At 54.5% G+C, this 19,169-nt stretch overlaps 1 protein-coding gene across 1 annotated transcript in view; it reads right to left on the bottom strand.

The window, feature by feature from the left end:
• COL23A1 (collagen, type XXIII, alpha 1) overlaps window positions 1-19,169 on the bottom strand; it is a 381,517-nt gene that overhangs the window by 2,371 nt on the left and 359,977 nt on the right. Inside the window, exons 8-24 of the mRNA XM_010846641.1 lie at window positions 16,694-16,916; window positions 15,672-15,707; window positions 15,243-15,269; window positions 13,505-13,558; window positions 12,496-12,540; window positions 11,008-11,085; window positions 8,841-8,894; window positions 8,202-8,246; window positions 7,301-7,390; window positions 6,473-6,535; window positions 6,101-6,157; window positions 5,823-5,849; window positions 4,822-4,884; window positions 4,684-4,737; window positions 4,475-4,501; window positions 1,648-1,701; window positions 1,292-1,378 (exon numbers count right to left, since the gene is read on the bottom strand). Coding sequence (XP_010844943.1) covers window positions 1,292-1,378; window positions 1,648-1,701; window positions 4,475-4,501; window positions 4,684-4,737; window positions 4,822-4,884; window positions 5,823-5,849; window positions 6,101-6,157; window positions 6,473-6,535; window positions 7,301-7,390; window positions 8,202-8,246; window positions 8,841-8,894; window positions 11,008-11,085; window positions 12,496-12,540; window positions 13,505-13,558; window positions 15,243-15,269; window positions 15,672-15,707; window positions 16,694-16,916 — 1,084 coding nt within the window. The remainder of the gene's footprint in view (window positions 1-1,291; window positions 1,379-1,647; window positions 1,702-4,474; window positions 4,502-4,683; window positions 4,738-4,821; window positions 4,885-5,822; window positions 5,850-6,100; window positions 6,158-6,472; window positions 6,536-7,300; window positions 7,391-8,201; window positions 8,247-8,840; window positions 8,895-11,007; window positions 11,086-12,495; window positions 12,541-13,504; window positions 13,559-15,242; window positions 15,270-15,671; window positions 15,708-16,693; window positions 16,917-19,169) is intronic.

Raw genomic sequence — 19,169 nt, 5'->3', positions numbered from 1 at the left:
AGGCTGACCCGCCAGTCAGCCTAGCATCCCTGGTGGATGCCATAGTGGATGACACTTCACTCTGTTCTGAAGCACACAGCAAGACCATGGACACGGGGGAGCATGCCCCCCACCCCCAGCACTCTCATGCACCCCTGGGGGCTGAGGCTGGGGCCCAAGGGGAAGTGGGGAGGAGGGACAGAATGGAAGGGAAGGCAGGGCAGGGCAGCGGGCACAGGCAGCACAGAACGCCCAGCACAGCAGAGCACACAGCACACAGCAGGCCAGGCTGCATACCGCAGGGCAGGGTCCACCGCCCCTGGCCAGGCCCCTGGACCCTGGCGCCCCTCGCCTGCCTCTGCATCTAAGATTCTCCTGTTTCAGAGACAAAGGCTTGATGACTTGGAGGGAAGTCTTGAGCAGGGCCTGGGGCTTGGGGCCGGGCCACCCTGTCCCCCTGCGGTCCCTGGTCCTTTTAGTGCATGCTTGCCTCCCCGCTGCTCTTCCTGTTTTTTCCCATTGCCTCCTCCAAGCCATCTGGAGGTAGGGATTAGAACCCCTGTTGCATGGATAAGGAGACTAAGGAGCAGAGGGCTAAGTGACCCATTTGACGTCAGAAGATTGGACTTTGGGGTCCCTGGCCCTGCCCCTCTGGAAGGGGATACACAACATGGTTTCTCCCCCACCACAGCCCTGGCAGAGATGGGGGGATGTGAGTAACTGGTGAGTTTCAATATGGAAACTCAGTTATTTTTCCTGTCTTTTCTGAGTTCCACTGGAAGAGTTTGACATGTAAACCTTCCCTGCCTTCTAGAAGAAGAGGACTGAACTTTGGTTATTTCAGGTATCAGGTCTGTCTGGTGGGCCACAAGAAGCTGTGGTAAAAAAGCAGGAAAGGAGAAAGGCTGTGAGGGGAAAGGGCTTTGGGACACGCGGAGGAGATGCAAGGGGTGAATGTGCAGCTATGCAGACCAGCAAAAGCCTCCTCTGGGACAGGACAGACCCTCAGAGAGGTAAGGGTGGTTCCGTCTCCTTTAAGGTCCAAAGAAGCTGAGTAGAGGAACAAACAGACTCCGTCCCTGACCCGTCCCTGACCAGGCTTCCATCTTCTAGATGGAGTGGGTCCCTGGGCCTTGCCCATGGAGGGGTTATGACCAGAGTGAGAGGAGCCTTGGTGATGGTAGAGATTAGAGGGTAACCCCAGCAGTGTGGACACCCCAGGGCAGGGCACCTGGGGCCTCTGGGACTTGCAACTGATCTCCGAGGGCTGCAAAGACTTGGGTTTGGGCTCCCTTGTCTCACCAACACGTACCACAGGACACGGCTGGTCCAGGCCTGGGGGTCCCGGCTCGCCCTTCTGGCCTTTCATTCCTTTCCGACCCGGGACACCGCGATCCCCCTGGGCAAGAAGGAAGATGGGGTGTGATGGTGGCTGCCAGGCCCAGGGCGCCTCCAATGTCCCTCACAGAGATGGGCCTGGGGCCGGCAGCCCCCTGCCCTGCTGCCCACAGACCAACCTCTGCAGCCTTCCTCCCCGCACCCACCCCGCCTTCTCTCTGCTTTCTTCCTGACTCCCATGTCCTTTCCTCTCCACCTGCTCCCTCCTTCTCTTTGCTTGCCTCCCTCCTTCTCTCCTCCTACCCTTCATGTTCTCTCCACCTTCCCCACCTTCTCTCCACGCTCGCTCCGGTCTCCTTTTTCTCCTCGAGGTCCAGGGAAACCCTGTCAAAAAGATGAAAGGTTAAACCTGACAATGAAGTTTGAGGTGTGCTCTGGTTATCTCTTCATCTCTCTACCTCTCCCACCCACCTCTGCCCCTTCCCTCCGCACATATCCATGTTACAAGCTGGACCATCCCTGGCTTCTAGGGGACACAGATGCTGGGTATGAGGATGATGCAGAGAAAAGCTTGCATTCAGGACACTGGCACGGCTTCCTCCAAAGTAGAACACCACTGCTGTTTCTGGGTGGAAGCCCTCAGGCAGAACTGCTAGCAAAGAGCTTTGTCTCATGTCAAGTCAGGTGCAGCAGACACTGGCCCAGGCTCGGCTGGGGGCTGAGACATAGCAAACCCATGGAAGTTATATCACCGTCTTCAGCAGACCAAGAAATGATGCTCTCTGTTCTCTGCGCTTGGCTGAAACTCTTATGCACCCACCTACCCATCCATCCATTTGTTCATCTGTCCATCTTCCCAGTCAACATTTGTAAGCATCCACTAGGAACTGGGCTTTGGGCTGAATGCTGAGGGCAGAAAACCAGATTTGCTGAATTCCCTCTTAGGTGGCACTAGTGGTAAAGAACCCGTCTGCTAATACAGGAGACATAAGAGACATGGGTTCGATCCCTGGGTTGGGAAGATCCCCTGGAGAAGGGCATGGCAACCTATTCCAGTATGCTTGCCTAGAGAAGCCCATGGACAGAGGAGCCTGGTGGGCTATAGTCCCTGGGGTTGCAAATAGTCAGACACGACTGAAGTGACTTAGCATGCACACTCTTATATTTATTATGCTGTTTATTTTCTGTATCTTCTGATATATTGATATCATCAAAATCTTGCTGGCTGGGGAGAGGCTGCCTCTCCTAGAGGTAGCCAACCCTTAGATATAGCAAAGAGCTAGGCAGGGAGCATGCCTTTCAGATGTAAACCAACCAATCCCGGAACAACCTCCTCTATCTAACTCACACACCAAGTCAATATTTTCCCTGCCCCAAATCATCCCAGGGCCAGGTAGCAGGCAACTAGAGACCATGCTTAGAGCCCAAAGCCTGCCAGGATTCTTCAAACTAGCCAATCCTAGACTGTTGACTCTGCTCTGCCTCACTTTCCCCAGAGAAATGCCAGTAAAATCCCTGCCCTAGGTTTCTCCCCCACTCCTTTCTGCCTGCCAACCAAACCTACTGCGTCTCCATGTGGTTCCATGTGGGGCACGCCCTTTCCTTGAGAACTGTAAGTAATAAGTTCTTCTTTCAAAGGCCTGTGTCATCACTAAGTCGCTTCCATAAGTTAGAACCCCACAGGTACAAAGGTACAGAGTCTAACGTGACAGGCAGTGGGGTGCAGAAGATAATGATCAATACTCATAGTGATAGAGATCTGAACCAGACACCATGGCGTGCCAGGAAGAGGGGCTCTTCTGTCCAGGTGTGAGGTCAGGAAAGGCTTCCAAGCAGACTCCCCATTTCAGCTGGGCCCATTGGAGTGGGTTGACTTTTTACTTTGGCCTCACCATATGGCATGTGAGATCTTAGTTCCCTGACCAGGGATCAGGATCAAACCCCTGCCCCCTGATTGAAGTCTTAACCACTGGACCACAGTGGCCACAGTATTGGGGGCATAGAGTCCCTTCTGCTCCACCACCACTACCCCTGAGCTGGATTCAGTAGTGTCTTCTTCTCCTGGAACATCAGTGGAACCCTCCAGTCAGAAACTCAGCCTAGAATTCTTCCTCTTCCTGTGTGTAGGGTGACACTTTCTCCCTGAAGTTTAGGGTAGGCACCAGAGTCGTTGCAGCCTACCTGCATCTGGTCACCATTTCCCTTGCAATAGCTATCTGATATTCCTGGGAGCCACTCTCCCTTTTCACAATTCACCAACTCCACCCCCAGATCCAGGATGGAGCATTATGAGCAGGTCTGGCCAGTTAGGGAACTGCATTCTTATGGCCTAGTGACATTTCAGCATTGGCCCAGCTGGGGCCGATGAGAGTTGATGAGACTTTTTCTCAAAGAGTAACGAGTGAGGCAAATGCCTTTCTCCAGGATTTGGACTTAGAGGGATGCAAGTTTGGAGTTCTTGGCTCCATCTCATCACCATGTGGAAATTGGAATGATTCAAGAGGAAGAAGAGACAAGAGAGGGTGAGAGGTTGGGTTGTGTTGACATACTTGAGCCCCGGATCTATGTGTCACACATATGGAGTTTTCAGTTATGAGTCAGTTTAAACCAGTTTAACTTGTGTTTCCCATCTCTTGCAACCAAAAGATACCTGATCCAATCAACATTGGATTAATAATTCTCTTCTCCTTCCTGCAGTACTGCCATAGCTGAAGCCTTATCATCTCTCACCAGGATATTGCAACATGCTCCTCATTGGTCTTCCTACCTCCCTACTCCAATGGATCCACTCTCCATCCTCAATCATCCTCCATCCGTCATCTGTCAAGCTATCATCCATCCATCCACCATCCATCTTTTGCTTGTATCCATCACTCATTTACATACCATCCACCCATCCTTCCTCTACCCATCCCTCCACCCACCCATCCTTTGTACCGTATCCATCATCCACCATCCACTCAACCACCCATCTATCTATCAAGAAAGCACCTACTCTGGGCTGTGTGTTGGGTTTGCACTGTGGACAGGGGTGGAACCAGCCAGTTGTAGTCTAGCCATGGGGAATGGGGACACATCCAAGCCATCCAGAGGGCAGCATGAGGGCAAAAGTTACAAACAGGAGAGACCCAGCCACAGTGGATGGTGAGCTACTTACATCTAGTCCTGGCTCCCCGGGTCTGCCCTGAGAAGAGACAAAGAGGAGATGTGAGGAGGCTGAGAAGGAGGTGTTGGGAACACAATTCACAGCCCTGTGAATTGTCCACAGAACCTGGACTCTGGCCCTAGGGACCAGTGAAGCGCAGGGGTTGAGCCCCCAGGACTGAGTGATACCATAGTTGGGGGACATTAAAGGAAGGTGGTTACCTTCTCTCCTTTGGTTCCTGGCAGCCCAATAAGGCCTGGTGGGCCAGCTGGCCCCTGGGTGGAAAAGGAATGTGTCAAGAGTCATGACAATTACAGAAATTAGCCCCTCTGAGGATGAACAAGGCTCATGACACTCACAGGCAGGCCGGTGGGTCCTCTCTCACCCGACGAGCCCTTCTCTCCCTTTGCTCCATCCAAGCCCTGGAAGCAAAGGGGAGATACCAGTTAAGGGGGCCAGACACATGGCAGAATAGGAAAGCCTGGGGCCTGACCGGGGACCGAGGTGTGCGGGGCAGAGGGACAGACTCCAGGCTCTGACAAGCCTAGCCCTGGCTTCCTTCTTGTGCAAATATCAGAATGTGGGTGTGCATGTTTTATCCTTTCTTACACATGGGCTTTTTCACTAATCCTGGAAGGTGGGTTATAGTCACACCCATTTCACAGAAGAGGAAACAGAGGTACAGAGAAGGGCAGGGACAGGCCCACTTGCACAGCCAGGAAGTGGCAGGGCTGAGCAGCCACTGGGTTTCTGAGTCCTCGTCTTGGACCTCATCCCTGACAGCAGCTGCTTATTCTAAACATCATCTGGGGAGGCCTCGGAATAAAACAGAACCAGAAGCTGCACATCTGCTCAAGCTACATATTCGGCCCCACTCAGCTCTAGGATTCCATGACTCTGAGGCCCCGCTTGGCCTCTGAGCTGGGGATGCGGAGATGTGGTCTCCCCCAGGGTAAACGAGGGAGATGCAGTGAGGCCAGCTGGCCTCCCTGGGCGAGGGGACACGGGCAGACCACACTCACAGTTTTAATTGGAGAGCAAAGAACATGACGTTATGTAATATACACCAAAGCCAGGACTTTGTGTCCAGGCTGTGGGCAGTTGAGAGACAGATGTGTGCTTGAGGGGAGAAGAGGGGAGGGGGCAAGGAACGGAGAGGCTGAGTGTGGGTCGGGGAGTACCAGCTCTGAGGACGCTGGCAGGGGCTTGGGAATGGCCAGGCCATGTGAAGATGCAGGGCTGGTCCGGGGCCGACTGTGGGGCTCTCACTTTGCCTGCTAGCAAGAATTTGCGGAACCAACCAGGCTGTGAACCTGCAGCAAGTAGAGGCCGGGGTTCCCATCCATGCTTCAGAACTCACCTTGGGACCCTGCATCCCCTGAAGGCCCTGGAGGAGGAGGAGAAAGCCCCAGATTAGAAAGGCCATGAGGCTAGGTCTAGACCTCCTGGCCAGGCCCTCTTGCAGCGGCCACAATGGCTTCCAGGCCACTCACTGGCCCTGTGGCTTCCCAAGCCCAGACTTGGGCTCTGCTTGGCTTGCCTGATGTGTCTCCTCCCCGCTGGGGTACCTTGTTGTCCTCTGGGCCTAAGCCCATCACCCTCTCCACATCCCAGCTGCTTCAAGCCAAACTTTCTTACCATGGGGCCTGGGGGACCAGGAGGGCCTGGGGGCCCTGGCTCTGCTATGATCTGGGCCTAGGAAGGATCAGAGTTGGATTAGTTGCCCATTGCCCCACCACCCCTCACTTACCCACACTTGAGCTCATCGGACACTGAAGGAGCACTCCCTGGGTGCTGGGCACTGCGCTCCACACTGCCCCCAAGAGGCACTGCCGGGTGGGAGGCCCAGTGCTGGCCTTTGGGTTCAAAGATGGCCTGAGGCTCGCCCCGCCCCACCCCACCCCCACCCCCCCGCCCACTGCCCTGAGCTTGGTCAGGCCAGGTGGCCCTGTGTCCCAAGGCTCAGGGCCCCAGCCAGCCCCCAGCAGAGACCGTCAGCAGTGCCCTTACCAGGCTCTCCTGTAGCTTGTCAGATGCAGACTCTCCCTTCTCTCCCTTGGGGCCGTTGGCACCCTGCGGGACAGGATGGCCCTGAGCCCTTTCTGTCTATCACCAAAATTGCCACCCACGGGGCTCAGCACCTCCCCTTCCTTCCTCCGTCAAGCAGTGCATCTTCAGTAGCTTTCCCTAAATCAGTGGGTATTCAGAGAGCATCTTAACAGCAGTATAAGTTGTTTCCTGTGGGGCAGCCAGGGGCTCTAGGAGCAAAGACCTGGGGTTCAAATCCTGGCACCAGCTCTCTAGCCGAGTGAGCCTCATGGATGGACAATGGATGTGGTGGCAGCTCTTCGCGTCTGGCCACGCATGACAAAAGCAATGATTAAAATGACGATGACAGTGGGTCCCTATTCTCAGCCCTGCCCATGTGTCCCTTTGTGGGAGGGGAGGTTATCACTCCCATTTTAGAGCGGAGGAAACTGAGGCCCAGGGAGATTAGGTCACTTGTGCTGGGTTCCAGAGTCAGTGAGATGGAGCAGGATGCAGACTTGGGCTGTCAGAACTCCCCGTCTAGTCATCTGCCATTAGGCGGGGCCTCCTTATTTCACCTTAAGGAGGCCTCTCGATGTAAGTGGTAGGTCTGTCTGCAGGGGAGGAAGTGCGGGCTCAGAGTCAGGGCATCCCAGTGCTTCCCTTCAAAGGCCCAGTGGGCTGGGGCTGAGACTGGGCTGAGACTAGGACCGCAGAGTCCCAGCCCCTGGCAGCCACCGTGGGGGGCCTGCATTCACCTTGGGACCCTCACATGGGCCAAATAGCAGGGGGGCTTACCCAGCCACCTACCGGGAGGCCTGACAAGCCCATCTCTCCTGCTTGCCCTTTGGGTCCTGTTGGTCCGGCTTCTCCTGGGTCTCCTTTCTGTCCTTTGGGACCCTGAAAATCACAGAACAAGATACAGTAGGCACTTTCCCTCCCCCCATGCAGAGCTTATTCTAAGGCAGGCCAGACCCTCCCTTCTTCCTTGTGGGTCTTCTCCTCCAGACCAAGTGATGAAGGAACAGAGGGGCCTGGCTGGCAACACAGAAGGGGCAGTCCCCGCCTGTCTTACTGCAAGCAGGGCTGCAGGGTGGGGCAGGGGGCAGAGCAAGTGGGAATGGGTAGCTACTGAGGGGTGCATATGGGGTCAGGGCCAACCCTGTGCTCACATCTCAGGAGCCAATGGTGAGGGCCCCCAACCCCATATACAACCAACCATCCCTCGGTCACCCAACCAGCTGCTGCAGTCCTTCATTCGACTGATTGTATAACGTCCACTCTGAGTCACACACTAGGGACCCAGTGCTAAAGGCACATCCGTGAATGTTAAGTGATACCTGTGGACACTGTGGTGTCTACGCAGGATCATACACATGCGTGTATACTTACACTGATACTAATAATGACAGTGAGATGACTCTTTGCTATTACATGCCAGGCACTACTCTCGAGTGTGTTCCGTGTGCCGTTATTTAGCCCTCAGCCCTTTTACCATATTCAGGAACTGAGGGACCGAGGAACCGAGGCTGCCAGAAAGCGAGTAGCTTGCCTGAGGTCTATGGGCAGAACTGGGATTTGGCTCCAGAGCAAATGTTCTGTTTTCTAGAACTCTGCACGCACACGTGTACACACACACACACACACACACACACTCAGCCTGATACAGCATCAGGCACAGCATCACCAAGGAATTGAAAGGCCCAGAGACCTTCTCTCCGTCGATTCCAGGAGCACCAGGCAATCCGAGTTCGCCCTGGAAGGGAACAGACAGCAAGGTGGGGGTTATGGTGCCCTGGCCCCTGGCAGGGATTTGTGGCCAGGCTGCCCACTCTGACCAGCACACTGGCCCTGGGTTGGGTCCCTGAGGTTGGGCCTTCAGGAAGAAGCTCACTGCGTGCCTAGCAGTGCCTCCTCCACTTCCTCAGCCCTGTGGACAGGTGCGGCCGTGGCTGTGGTAGGTGGAGGCTGAGGGTCCAGGCCACAGAGCCCAGGGATGATGGCTGGGACCAGATCCTGCCTGATTTTAAAGTCTCGGGCTCCTTCTCCTGAGCCAAGTGGGCAGGTGTGAACAATACACACAGGCCATAGGAACGGCTCTGTAATCTACAGGACTTTGTAATATCATGAGGGGCCCATTTATGGATTATATGTGTGAATGAGGCATTGCAGGGAGAAGCCAGGGCCAGGAAGAAGGCATCCCGCTTGGTTAGGAAGGAGCAGGGCCACCTCCTCTGAACTCTAGAGGCCAGGCCAAGGTGCCAGGAGAGAAGCAGAGGCAGAGAGGAGACCCTGGAGGTGGCCCTGGAGACAGAGACCCAGGGGACCACACAGTTACGTCTGCACTGACCTTGGCTCCGGGGATCCCTGGTGGCCCTGGGGGCCCCTGTGGCCCAGGAGGACCCTGTGTGTGAAAGTCAAGGGGTCAGTGTTTAGGAGGGGCCTCCCCATCACTGCCCACCCACCTCTCCATCTTGAGGCCGTAGACCATATAGCCCCCTCCCCACCTAGCCAGGTCAGGCCTGTGTTTTGGGGGAGGCCTGGCAGCTGGTACCAGGTATCGGGTAAGACAGCACGGTGTCTACCCCTCTGCCCTCAGTATACGTTTCATCACAATACGCTTCTGCTCAATCCCATGACAGCTCTGCACTGCCTCTAGAAGCAAACGTAAAACCAACCCCTGCTGGCACTCAAAGCCAGCCCCAAACTGTATCCCCAGCAGAGGCCCAGCACTGTGGCCTCTGCCTCTCCTGCGACCTCTGGTGCTGTCCGCTGCTCCCGGGCATCCCTTGGTTTCACGGGGAGGGGACAGTATATTGACTCCCGAGCTCCCGTCCCTGCCCAGGCTTCCCTCAGGCCACCTGCCCACCTCAGGCCACCTGCCCCCACCCCTGCTCAGGCCCCGTAACAAAGGCTGCTGTCACTCAGCCCCCAGTCCAGCAAGCCCCAGGCCTCTTCCCTTCACCTCCTCTCCCCTACCTGCCCTCTCCTTTTTAAAGACTGAGGCATAGTTGATATACAATATTATATATGACATACAATAGTATATACTATTATAATCACTATAATATAGTGCTTCAAATCACTGTCCAAGGATATACGCGTTTACAGTTATTATAAAATATTGGTTATATTCCCCCTGTGTTGTTCAATATATCCTCGTAGCTTATTTTATACATAATAGCTTGTATCTCTTTACCCCTTACCCCTATCATCCCTTCTCCCTTCCCTCTCCCCACTGGTCATCACCAGTTTGTTCTCCATATCTGTGCATCCGCTTATTTTTTTTTGTTGTTATGTTCACTAGTTTGTTGTATTTTTTTAGATTTCACGTATAAGTGATATCATATAGTATTTGTCTTTGTCTGATTTATTTCACTTAGCACAATACTCTCCAAATCCATCCATACTGCTGCAAATGGCATTTTAATGGCTGAGTAGTATTCCACTGTGTGCGTGTGTGTGTGTGTGTGTGTGTGTCTGTGTGTGTGTGTGTGTGTGTGTGTGTGTACACATCTTTATCCATTCATCTGTTGATGGACACTAAGGTTGCTTCCATATCTTGCAACCTGCCCCTTCCTGTCGGTGCCTCCATTGAGATGCCCTGGTCTTACTCCCTTCTCCATTCCAGCCACCCTCCTCCAGATTCAGGCCCAGCACCTGCTTTCCCGGTGGCCTCTCTGCCTCGAGTGACTCCACCTTCCACACCATTCCCCAGCTAGCCTGCCCCTCAGTATGTGTTTTTCGACTTCACCCCTCTGTGTCTGCCCAACAAATCCAGTCATCGTCCCTGCCTGGCATCCACAATCCACCTCCCTGCTTCTCTGCTCCCACAGGGCTTCTCCTTGCGGCTCTGGAGCAGCCATGTACAGGTGCAGCCCTGGGCCATGCCACACGACTCCACGCCACGCAGGCCTGGGGTGGGCACCGTTACCATCAGCTCATGTGTCCCTGAGGCTTGTGGGAGACAACTGAAATTGAAGCTGGGGTGGGATTCGGTGCTGACACCCAGTCTTTGCGGATCACCTCTCCCCACCCCAGCTCCTCTCCCGGTGCCTCTGAGCAGCTGGCCCCCAGCCCTTCTCTCCAGTTGGTGATGGGTCCTGGGCTTGCCCAGCATTGGGACAGGGCTGAGGCCGCACAACTCCCGAGTCACTCGGAGCAAGCTTTGCCACGCTCTTCTTTCTCACCCAATGGTTGTTAGGAGATCAGCCTTCCAGCCCCTGGTTCCTAGAAAGGCCCCAAGAGGCCCTGCCTCTTTCTTCTCAAGGGTGACCTGCCCTTTTTTGCCTCAGCCTCTGAGGAGCTCAGGGCCACATGGGCCCATTTACAGTGGCTCTCTCAGCATCGTGTGGGACTCCACATAGTACTGATTTCCATATTAGGTACCTGGTGACGTTACCTAATATGTGTTAAGTCTGTGTTAAGCTACCCCTGGTGCCTCGTGTAAAAAAGTGTGCAAAGTGAGTGGATATTCCCTCAGGAAAGGAACGCTAGGGGTCCACCAGGAACGCTACCTTAAGGGCGTCCAAGATCCTGCCATCGTAGTCAATTACCACTGTGTCTCCTTGTTCACCCTTGAGGCCCGGGGGACCCTGAGGCAGGAAGAAGAGGAAGAATTTCAGGGAGGAGCATCGTGGGCATTTTTGTTTCACCCCGAGAACCTAGTAACTGGGGCTGCACACAGGCCTGTGACCTGTGGGCCAGCTCTCTCAGCTGGACACTGGGTGGCCCCCAGCACGGTGGCTTCTCGAATTCTCTCAGGAACTGGCACCCTGGCTCACTGAGTGAGCATTCTGGGGGCCAGGCAGGGGGTTACACGAGGGAGAGGGGAGGCCTGGGGCCAACTGAGGAAAACGCCTCCACCTCACAGGAGGTGCCTGTGATCCACCTTCACGTGAGAACCGAAGCCCGCTGAGGCTCATCCTTGAGAGAAAATGGAGAGCCTGACTTTGATGTGAAGTTCTTCAGATTTTTAAATGTTAGCAAACAAAAACACCAAACCCTCCAAAACACTGTGCAGGCCAACTACAGGCCTGCCAGCTGGAGGCTGCCCTCGCACCGCAGTTTCTTAACCTCGGGGGGAGGCTGCACGCACCAGGCACTGACACTCCCCTTCACTCCTGGTTCTGAGTCCACACCCACCCACGCACACGTCCACACGTATGTGTCTGCACACGCACTCGTCGACACAGGTACAGACGTGTGCCCTACTGCTGGCCTCGCCTTTCCCCTCGGAACCTCCCCTCCCCTCTGGACTCCTCTGCTAGAGCAGCAGGGGGTGTGAGCACTTTGCTCAGGCTTGCGGCCAGCTGCACCAGAGGAGAGACCCGGCCAGGGCCTCATTTGCCAGCTGCCTCCACAGTCATGGCCTCTATGGAACTGGAAGGTGTACACTGAACTGCCACGCTCAGTGCTTAATCCAATTCCCTGGCCATCCGCACCAGCAGGCTGCCAGCTTAGACCTCTGTCTTGGAGGAGGGAGGCAGCCTGTGGGAGCGTGGAGGGGGATGTGATTGCTTGAGATCACAGGGCCAAGAACAAGGTGCTGATAGGGGCTCATCACAAAAGATCTGGGACCAGTTGCGGTGGTTGTGCTCCGGCGACAGGGGTGAACTGTGAAGTGGGGCTGGGCGGAAGGCAAGGCCCCCATACGTCATGCAGGATAATGCCATCCGTGACATATTGAAATCTATGTTGAATGTGCCAAGGAAAAGAGTCTAGGAGGGCAGACTCTTGCCTGGGGAGGAGGAGAAGAGGGAGGAGGATGGGACTCTCCTTTTCACATCCATAATTGAACATTTTACCCAAAGCATGTATTAAGAATTAAAAAGCAAAAAAAAAAAAAAGAACCCAACCCACTAATGAAATATTAGTATTAAAATAAAAAGACTCCAAGTTCTCAGAGCTCCACTGTTCCTCTGGGGTGTCTGGGGGACAGGGGCTTTGGAAGGAATGAGGTCCCTGGATCTCACTGGTGTGGCTGGGGTGGGGGGACTGCTTACCCGCTGCCCCGTGGCTCCATCAGTGCCTGGGTGGCCGGGCTCCCCCTGTGGAGACACATGGCTGCAGCCAGGTGTGTATGGCTGAAGCCAAAATTCCCCCGCCCCCTCCAGTGGCCTCTTCTCCAAACAGCACAGGGCCGAATGGATGTGACTGGCATCTCCCAAGTTGAGGGAGGAACTGTGGGACCTTCCTCTGACCCCTTGTTGTGTAGACAAGATGGGCCACTGAGGCCCAGGGGCCCAAGGCCTCAAGGTGAAGGCCTTGTCACTACTTGAGACCACCTGCCACCTGACTCCAGGCCAGCCTCTGATTGCCAGGGCCCAGACCCTTGGGCCAGGGACCTTCTGGACTCCCAGCTTAAAAGGGCAGATTGCAGATGAAACCAGTCTCCCCCAGGATGGGCCTTTGGAAACCAGAGCAGCTCACATTATGCCACCTTGGGCCCCTGGGCTCTGTCTGTGCCATTTTCTACCTGCGGCCCCTTTGCTCCCTGACTGGCCCTGCAACAGAGGTGTCTGCTGTGGAGCCTCCAGGCTTTGCGGGCTTCCAGAGGAGGTCCTGAGAACCTGCCTGAGCCCACCCGGGGTGGGGGTGGTGAGTTCAGTACAGCCCCAAGGACTCAGGCCCAGGCCTCCTTCTGGTTTGGTTGGAGAAGCTCAGGGGCTCAGTCAGGTTAGAGGAAGCCTGGCCAGGATTTGGTTGTTGTCTTAAGGGGATGAGGGACCAAAGAACACAGCCAGTTCCTGGCTTGGGGGAAGGGCAGAGTGGGGCCACCTGAAATGGGAGCCAGAGGACTTGAGGGTGTAAGGGGAGGCCAGTGGCCTGGATGATTTGCTAGGCCTGTTGGTGAGTGGGACCCTGGCCTTCCTGCTGGCCTCCCTCTGGCCTGCCCTGGTCATCAGTCCATGTGCCTGTGATGTAAAAGGGTTGGGTAGGAGCTTCACCAGGCAGGTGGGAACTGGGGAGATGGGAGGCAGGGGGACCACAGGAGGAAGGATGTGTACCTACCTTGGGCCCTGGGGGTCCAGAGAGCCCTGGTTGGCCTGGTATCCCGTCATCCCCCTGAAGAGAGAACAGTGGAGGCTGCAGCCTTCAGACTTGCGTGCAGTGGCTGGGTCCTCTGGCCGTCAGCTGGCCATCCCCTCTCTGCATTTCCTAGCACACTAGTCCACTCCTGGTAGCAGCATTGATCACACTGGGTCAGGGCAGTTCTCCCTCCCCTCCTTGTCCCTCTAGGGCAGGGGTGGGGTAAGACCCACTTCCGTCCCCTGTCCCCACTAGCCCAGAACACAGCTCAGTAGGTATGTGCAAATGGAATGGATTGGCTGAAGGACAGGTAATTCATTCCCTCTGTGAACAAACATCTCTGAGCACCCTCTGCAGGCCAGGCAGACAAGATCCCTGTTCAGTGGGTCAGAGGAGACCAAGGGCCAGGAAATATCCAGATAAATTCACAGCCTCATGCTGGGTAGTGGATATGCCCGGAAGAGAATATAAAGGAATGGTGGGATAGAGAGGGACTCAGGGAGAGTGTGGGCTTCAGTAGGTGGCTGGGGATGGCACTTCGGGGGAGGGCACAGCTTTGCTGAGTCCAGTATGAGGAGGAGGAGGCCCAGCCATGGGAAACAATGGGGGAAGATCAATCTGGGTCAGTGGTTCCCAAACTGGAGGGCACATTAGCACCACTAGGGGCTGCTTGAACAGAGCATGCCCACCTCTAGTGTCTCTGACTCAGTGCCTTTGGGCCCCAAACACGTGGGTCTAATGAGACCCAATGATGCTGATAATACTGCTGGTCCAGGATCACACTTTGAGAACCAGTTTGACGTGGGAACAAATGATCTGCCTGAGTAATTCTATGTGTTTGATGTATTTCTCTAAGAATGAGTGAATGAATGAATGAATGAATGTGATCCTGACTTCTGAGACAGGTAAGAGCAGCCACCCACAGCGAGGATTTGGGTTTGGTCCCGCTGTGCCCAGCCCCTGCTTTTATCTCCAGCCACTTCCCACATCCCTGCCAAGAAGGCCCTCCACAGGGGCCCTCCACCCCCATCTTCTTCCCAGAAACACTGGGCTTAGCCTGGTCAGAGCCACCTGGACACCAGCCTCCTCCTCCTCTGGTAGAAGTGGCTCTGATAACCTCCACCCAGCATAGCCCATAGACCCTGAGCTCCTCAGAGAGATTCTCATGGGTGATGAGGCTGATAGTCCTGGACTCCAGTCTAACCCTGAGCTGGTCCTTCCCAAGCTGAGTGATCCTGGGCAAGTCACTGCTCATGGGGGCTATAATGCCCCCAGCCTCAGAAGGAAGTTGTGAGATTAGAGGGAATGCATTGGAGGCCCTCAGCTCCCAGAAGATGCTCACTAAGGATAGCTCCTTCCCCCCACTTTCTCTCCTGCCCAGTCCAGGGGCCCTGGCTCCTTCAGGGATGACCACAGCCTGCCTTCCACCCTGGCAGGTGCTGCTTAAGGAAGGAAGAAAAGAGAGCTGACAAGCTAACGGGCTTTATTATTCAATCCTCACAACCTGCTGTGAAGGTAAGGCAGGAAAAGTCTGTCATGACCTCATTTGACAGAGGAGTAAACTGAGGCCCAGAGAGGAGATGATGTCACTTGTTCAAGGTTATAGAACTTGGTCTTCTAACCCCACTGCTTTGGCTCCAGTTGGGGAGGAGGAGGAGAAAGGGGTGGGGTGAAGGGGCCCCCTGTGTCCAGGCCTGAGACAGGAGTGAGAGGCACTCACCTTGGGGCCTGGGGGTCCACTCGGGCCCTGGAACAAGAGAAGAAGGGGTGTTAGACATCATCCCAGAGGCTGCATCTGGGCTGTCTTTCTTAACATCCTTGTTTTATAAAGGGTGACGTCAAGTCCCAGAGGGTGGCAGGGCTGTCTCTGGAACCCAGCTGAGCCATCGTATCTTGGACAGAAATCTGTATTAGATCCCAAACTGTGATGAGTGGACTGCAGGCTCTCTCCCAGGGGTGTGGGGTTGTGAGAATTTTGCTGGGGTTGGGTCCTGGCCCATCTGCTCCCAGTGGTGGTGGGGCCAAGAGCCCAGGTATGCACCCTGGGCTGCATGCCCAGTCCCGCTGTGGGTGGGCAGGGGAGAGGAGCTTCTGGGCCTCGAACCACAGTCCTGCTTTCCCAGGCCTCTGAAATGCCCTGGATACTGACCGTTGCACCATCTTGTCCAGCTTCTCCTTTGGGACCCTGAGGAGGCATAAGAGAAGAGCACTGAGGCGGGGTGGGGTTGGGGTGTCACAGTTGCCTGAGCCTGTATCTCCTGCCAGACCCTGGGCTGGGGCTGCATGTACGTTCTCTCATGCAAGTGCACTTTTGTCCTCACCAAACCTCTGAAAAGTGGGTGTCACTGTCCTCACTTCACAGATGAGAAAGCTGAGGCTCAGGGAGTTATGTGCCCAGCACAACAAGGAATCGGTGAGCTAGTTGAGCAGTTGCCCTGATAGGGGACCCTGGAGGCAGTCTAGGGGGTGGTGCCAGCTCTGCGCTGGAGGAAGCACAGTCCAACCTGAGCCCTTGGGGGAGGGAAAGGGGGCGGTACAATGAGGTCTGACCCCGCTGTTTGGGTTAGGACTAGGGGCACAACAGTGGCTTCATATAGGGAGAAAGAGAGAGAAAAAAGAGAGAGAGGGAGAAGAGGTTGGTAGAGAGGTGCAGAGACAGGGTTTCAGGGTCAGGACTGGGACTGAGATTATAACCGAGGTCAGAATCTAAATGCAGTTAGAGATTGGGGTTAAGAGTTGGGTCAGAGTCTGTAGGCGTGAGTTAGGGTTTGGATAACAGTCTGAACTGGGGGTGTGGATCTGGATTTGGAAATGAGTTTGGGGTCAGACCTGGGTTTGATTCCTGGGTCGGGAAGATCTCTGGGAGAAGGAAATGGCAACCCATTCCAGTATTCTTGGCTGGGAAATCCCATGGACAGAGGAGCCTGGCGGGCTACAGTCCGTGGGGTCACAAAGAATCTGACATGACTGAGCGACTAACACTTTCTCTTTCACTTGGGATCAAGGCCTATGTTGGGGTCAAGGACCTGGTTTGTGTTAGATTAAGGTGTGATTGGAGTAGGAGTCTGGGTTGGGGCTGGGGATAGGATAGGGTGGGGGTTGGTTGTGGGATCAGGGTTGGGAGGTTTGGTAACCACGTCCCGCGTGGTCCAGCTCCATGCCCTCTTTTACCTCTGGGCCTGGTGCTCCCCTGGGGCCATCTTTCCCAGTGTCGCCAGGAGGGCCCCGGGCCCCAGGGGGTCCTGGAGGCCCTGGAGGCCCAGCAGCTCCATCTTGCCCTGGATCTCCCTGAAAGAGATGGGGCCCAGCATGACTCTGAGGGTGGGCGGAGGGAGTTCTGGCCTCCAGAGAGAGAGATAGAGGCCTCCTCAGAGGGGTGGCCAGATGTCTTCGCCTTCCCAGTGTGCGGCCGGCTCAGAGGAAAGGGCCTTGTTATTGCGCCTCTTGCTACTTCTTGGTATACAAAGGGACAGGACAGGTCCCTTGGTATATAAAGGGACATGACCTACACCTCTGCATGAGAGACCAATAGGATCTCGTACCCTCCCCCATATGCATCATTGCTCCAGCTCTCAGTGCCTGAAGCCCAGCTATGGAGTTCAGGTGAGAGATGAGACGTATTAGGTGTGGGACAAAGCACACGTGCCCAAACAGCCCCCTTCCTTTTGGCAGGGAGGGGACTGTTTGCCTCCTGAAAGACCTTCCTGGTCGCTCAGCTCTGGCTTTATTAAGTGCTAGAGGCACACTCTCAGGCATTGATCCCAGAGAAACACTGAAAATATTGAAAATTAGAAACATGTCCACACAAAAACCCATACGTGAACATTCACAGCAGCTTTATTCACAATAGCTCCTCATGAGAAACAATCCAGATGTCCTTCAATGGTGAATGGTTAACCAACTGGGGTACGTCCATATCTCGGAGCACTGCTCAGCAATAAATAAAAAACAGAACACTGACTCATGCAACAGCGTGGATGCGTCTCAAGAGATTTATGCGGAGCAAAAAAAGCCAGTCTCAAAAGATGGCTACTAGATGACTGGGCTACACGAGATTCTTGGAATGCAAATTTGCGGAGATGGAGCACCGATCAGCGGGGTTAGGGATGGGGGCTCGAAAGGAGGTAACTACAGCTATAGGTGGAGAGCAGGAGGGCTTTTTGTGTGGTGGTTGCACAAATCTCAAGAGTGATAAGATTGCATGGAAATACTCAGATGCACAAATAAGTAAAATGGGTGAAGTTGGAATAAGGTTGGTGTATTATATCAATGTCAGTTTCCTGGTTGTGGTTGTACTATAGCGATGTAAGATGTCACCATTGAGGGAAACTGGATGATGGGAACATGGGATATTATTTATTACAACTGCATGTGAAACTATAATTATCTTAAAAAAACAAAAAAGCGACAAAGGTACACACCATCTCTTTCTTGCAGCACCCAGTCTCTGACTCTTGGCTGTGTTAGTAACGGGTTAGACCTCAGGCAGCCAGAGCCCTCACCTTGTGGCATGTCCCCGAAAGGAGGAGAGACTGCAGAGCCCCTGGCACTTCCTGATGCTCTCAGGGGTGCCTTCCCAGTACTGGCTTAGGGCACAGTAATGGGGCATCCCTGGCTTACAGTGCCAGCAACTCCCAACCCACCTGTTGCCAAGAAAGGAAGAAGGCATTTGTAGATTGGGCCCCTGCTGCATGCCCAGCGCTGAGGGGTGAGGTTGTCTCACCCAATCCTGTGACCACCTGGCCAGGGCACTGCTACTTATTTAACAGATGAAGAAGCCAGGGGTTAGAGAGTAACGATTTACCCAGGGTTACAGAGTAAGGAAGGGCAGGATCTCTTCTGGCTACTGAGGCAAGAGTCTCCTTTAGACAGATTTTTTTCATCTGTGGACCCCACGCTATGAGAAAACTTGCCTCTCTAGACCAGGGCACATATGACATAGCTCACTTGTCTTCCCAATTAAAAAATTAACTGAAATTCTCAGTGTCCACCACACAGATCTTCTGACCAGTCTGACTTAGCCAGGGTCCTGACCAAGAGACTAGAACTCCAGCCAAAAGACAATGGCTCAGAGTGGCAGTGGGGGGTGATTCCTGTCTCACTTTACACTGTGTTAGGAATCACCTGCTAAACAATTCAAAGGCTCAGAGTGGGAACCACTGATATGGACTCTCCTTATCAAGGCAGAAAATGAATGTCAACACTTGAGCATGTTCTAGAGGGTGTTTAACTTCTCCTGAGTTACTTGGAATGAGGCTGGACACCCTTCTTCCCCCAGGATCGGATGGCTGAGGTCTCCCCCTAGGAACGCGGGATGAGTCGAGGGGAGCGTGCACACCAGCAGCCCAGACTCGGCCAGTCTACCTTGAGGATGCGGCGACTGTACATGTGATGGTCTCTACTTATAAAGTCCGGATTGAGCCTCGGGAAAACCATCTAGTCAGCAAATAGGTGTTTGATGAGAAAGGCAGAAGGGTGGTTTGGAAACCACCAGGCTATTTCTGGAGGCAAAACCACTTAACCCAGCCTGGAGAGAGGAAGGGTGTTGGAAGTGACGGACCACAGTGAGAGGATAACAGGGAGGAAGGCCAGGGGTCTCCAAACGGAGGAAACAGGCTCCAAGTGTCAGACATTTTTTATCTTTCTC

This window comes from Bison bison, unplaced genomic scaffold (genome assembly GCF_000754665.1).
Source record: "Bison bison bison isolate TAMUID 2011002044 unplaced genomic scaffold, Bison_UMD1.0 scf7180017864238, whole genome shotgun sequence".
NCBI lineage: Eukaryota > Metazoa > Chordata > Mammalia > Artiodactyla > Bovidae > Bison > Bison bison.
This window is presented reverse-complemented; position numbering and strand designations above follow the sequence as displayed.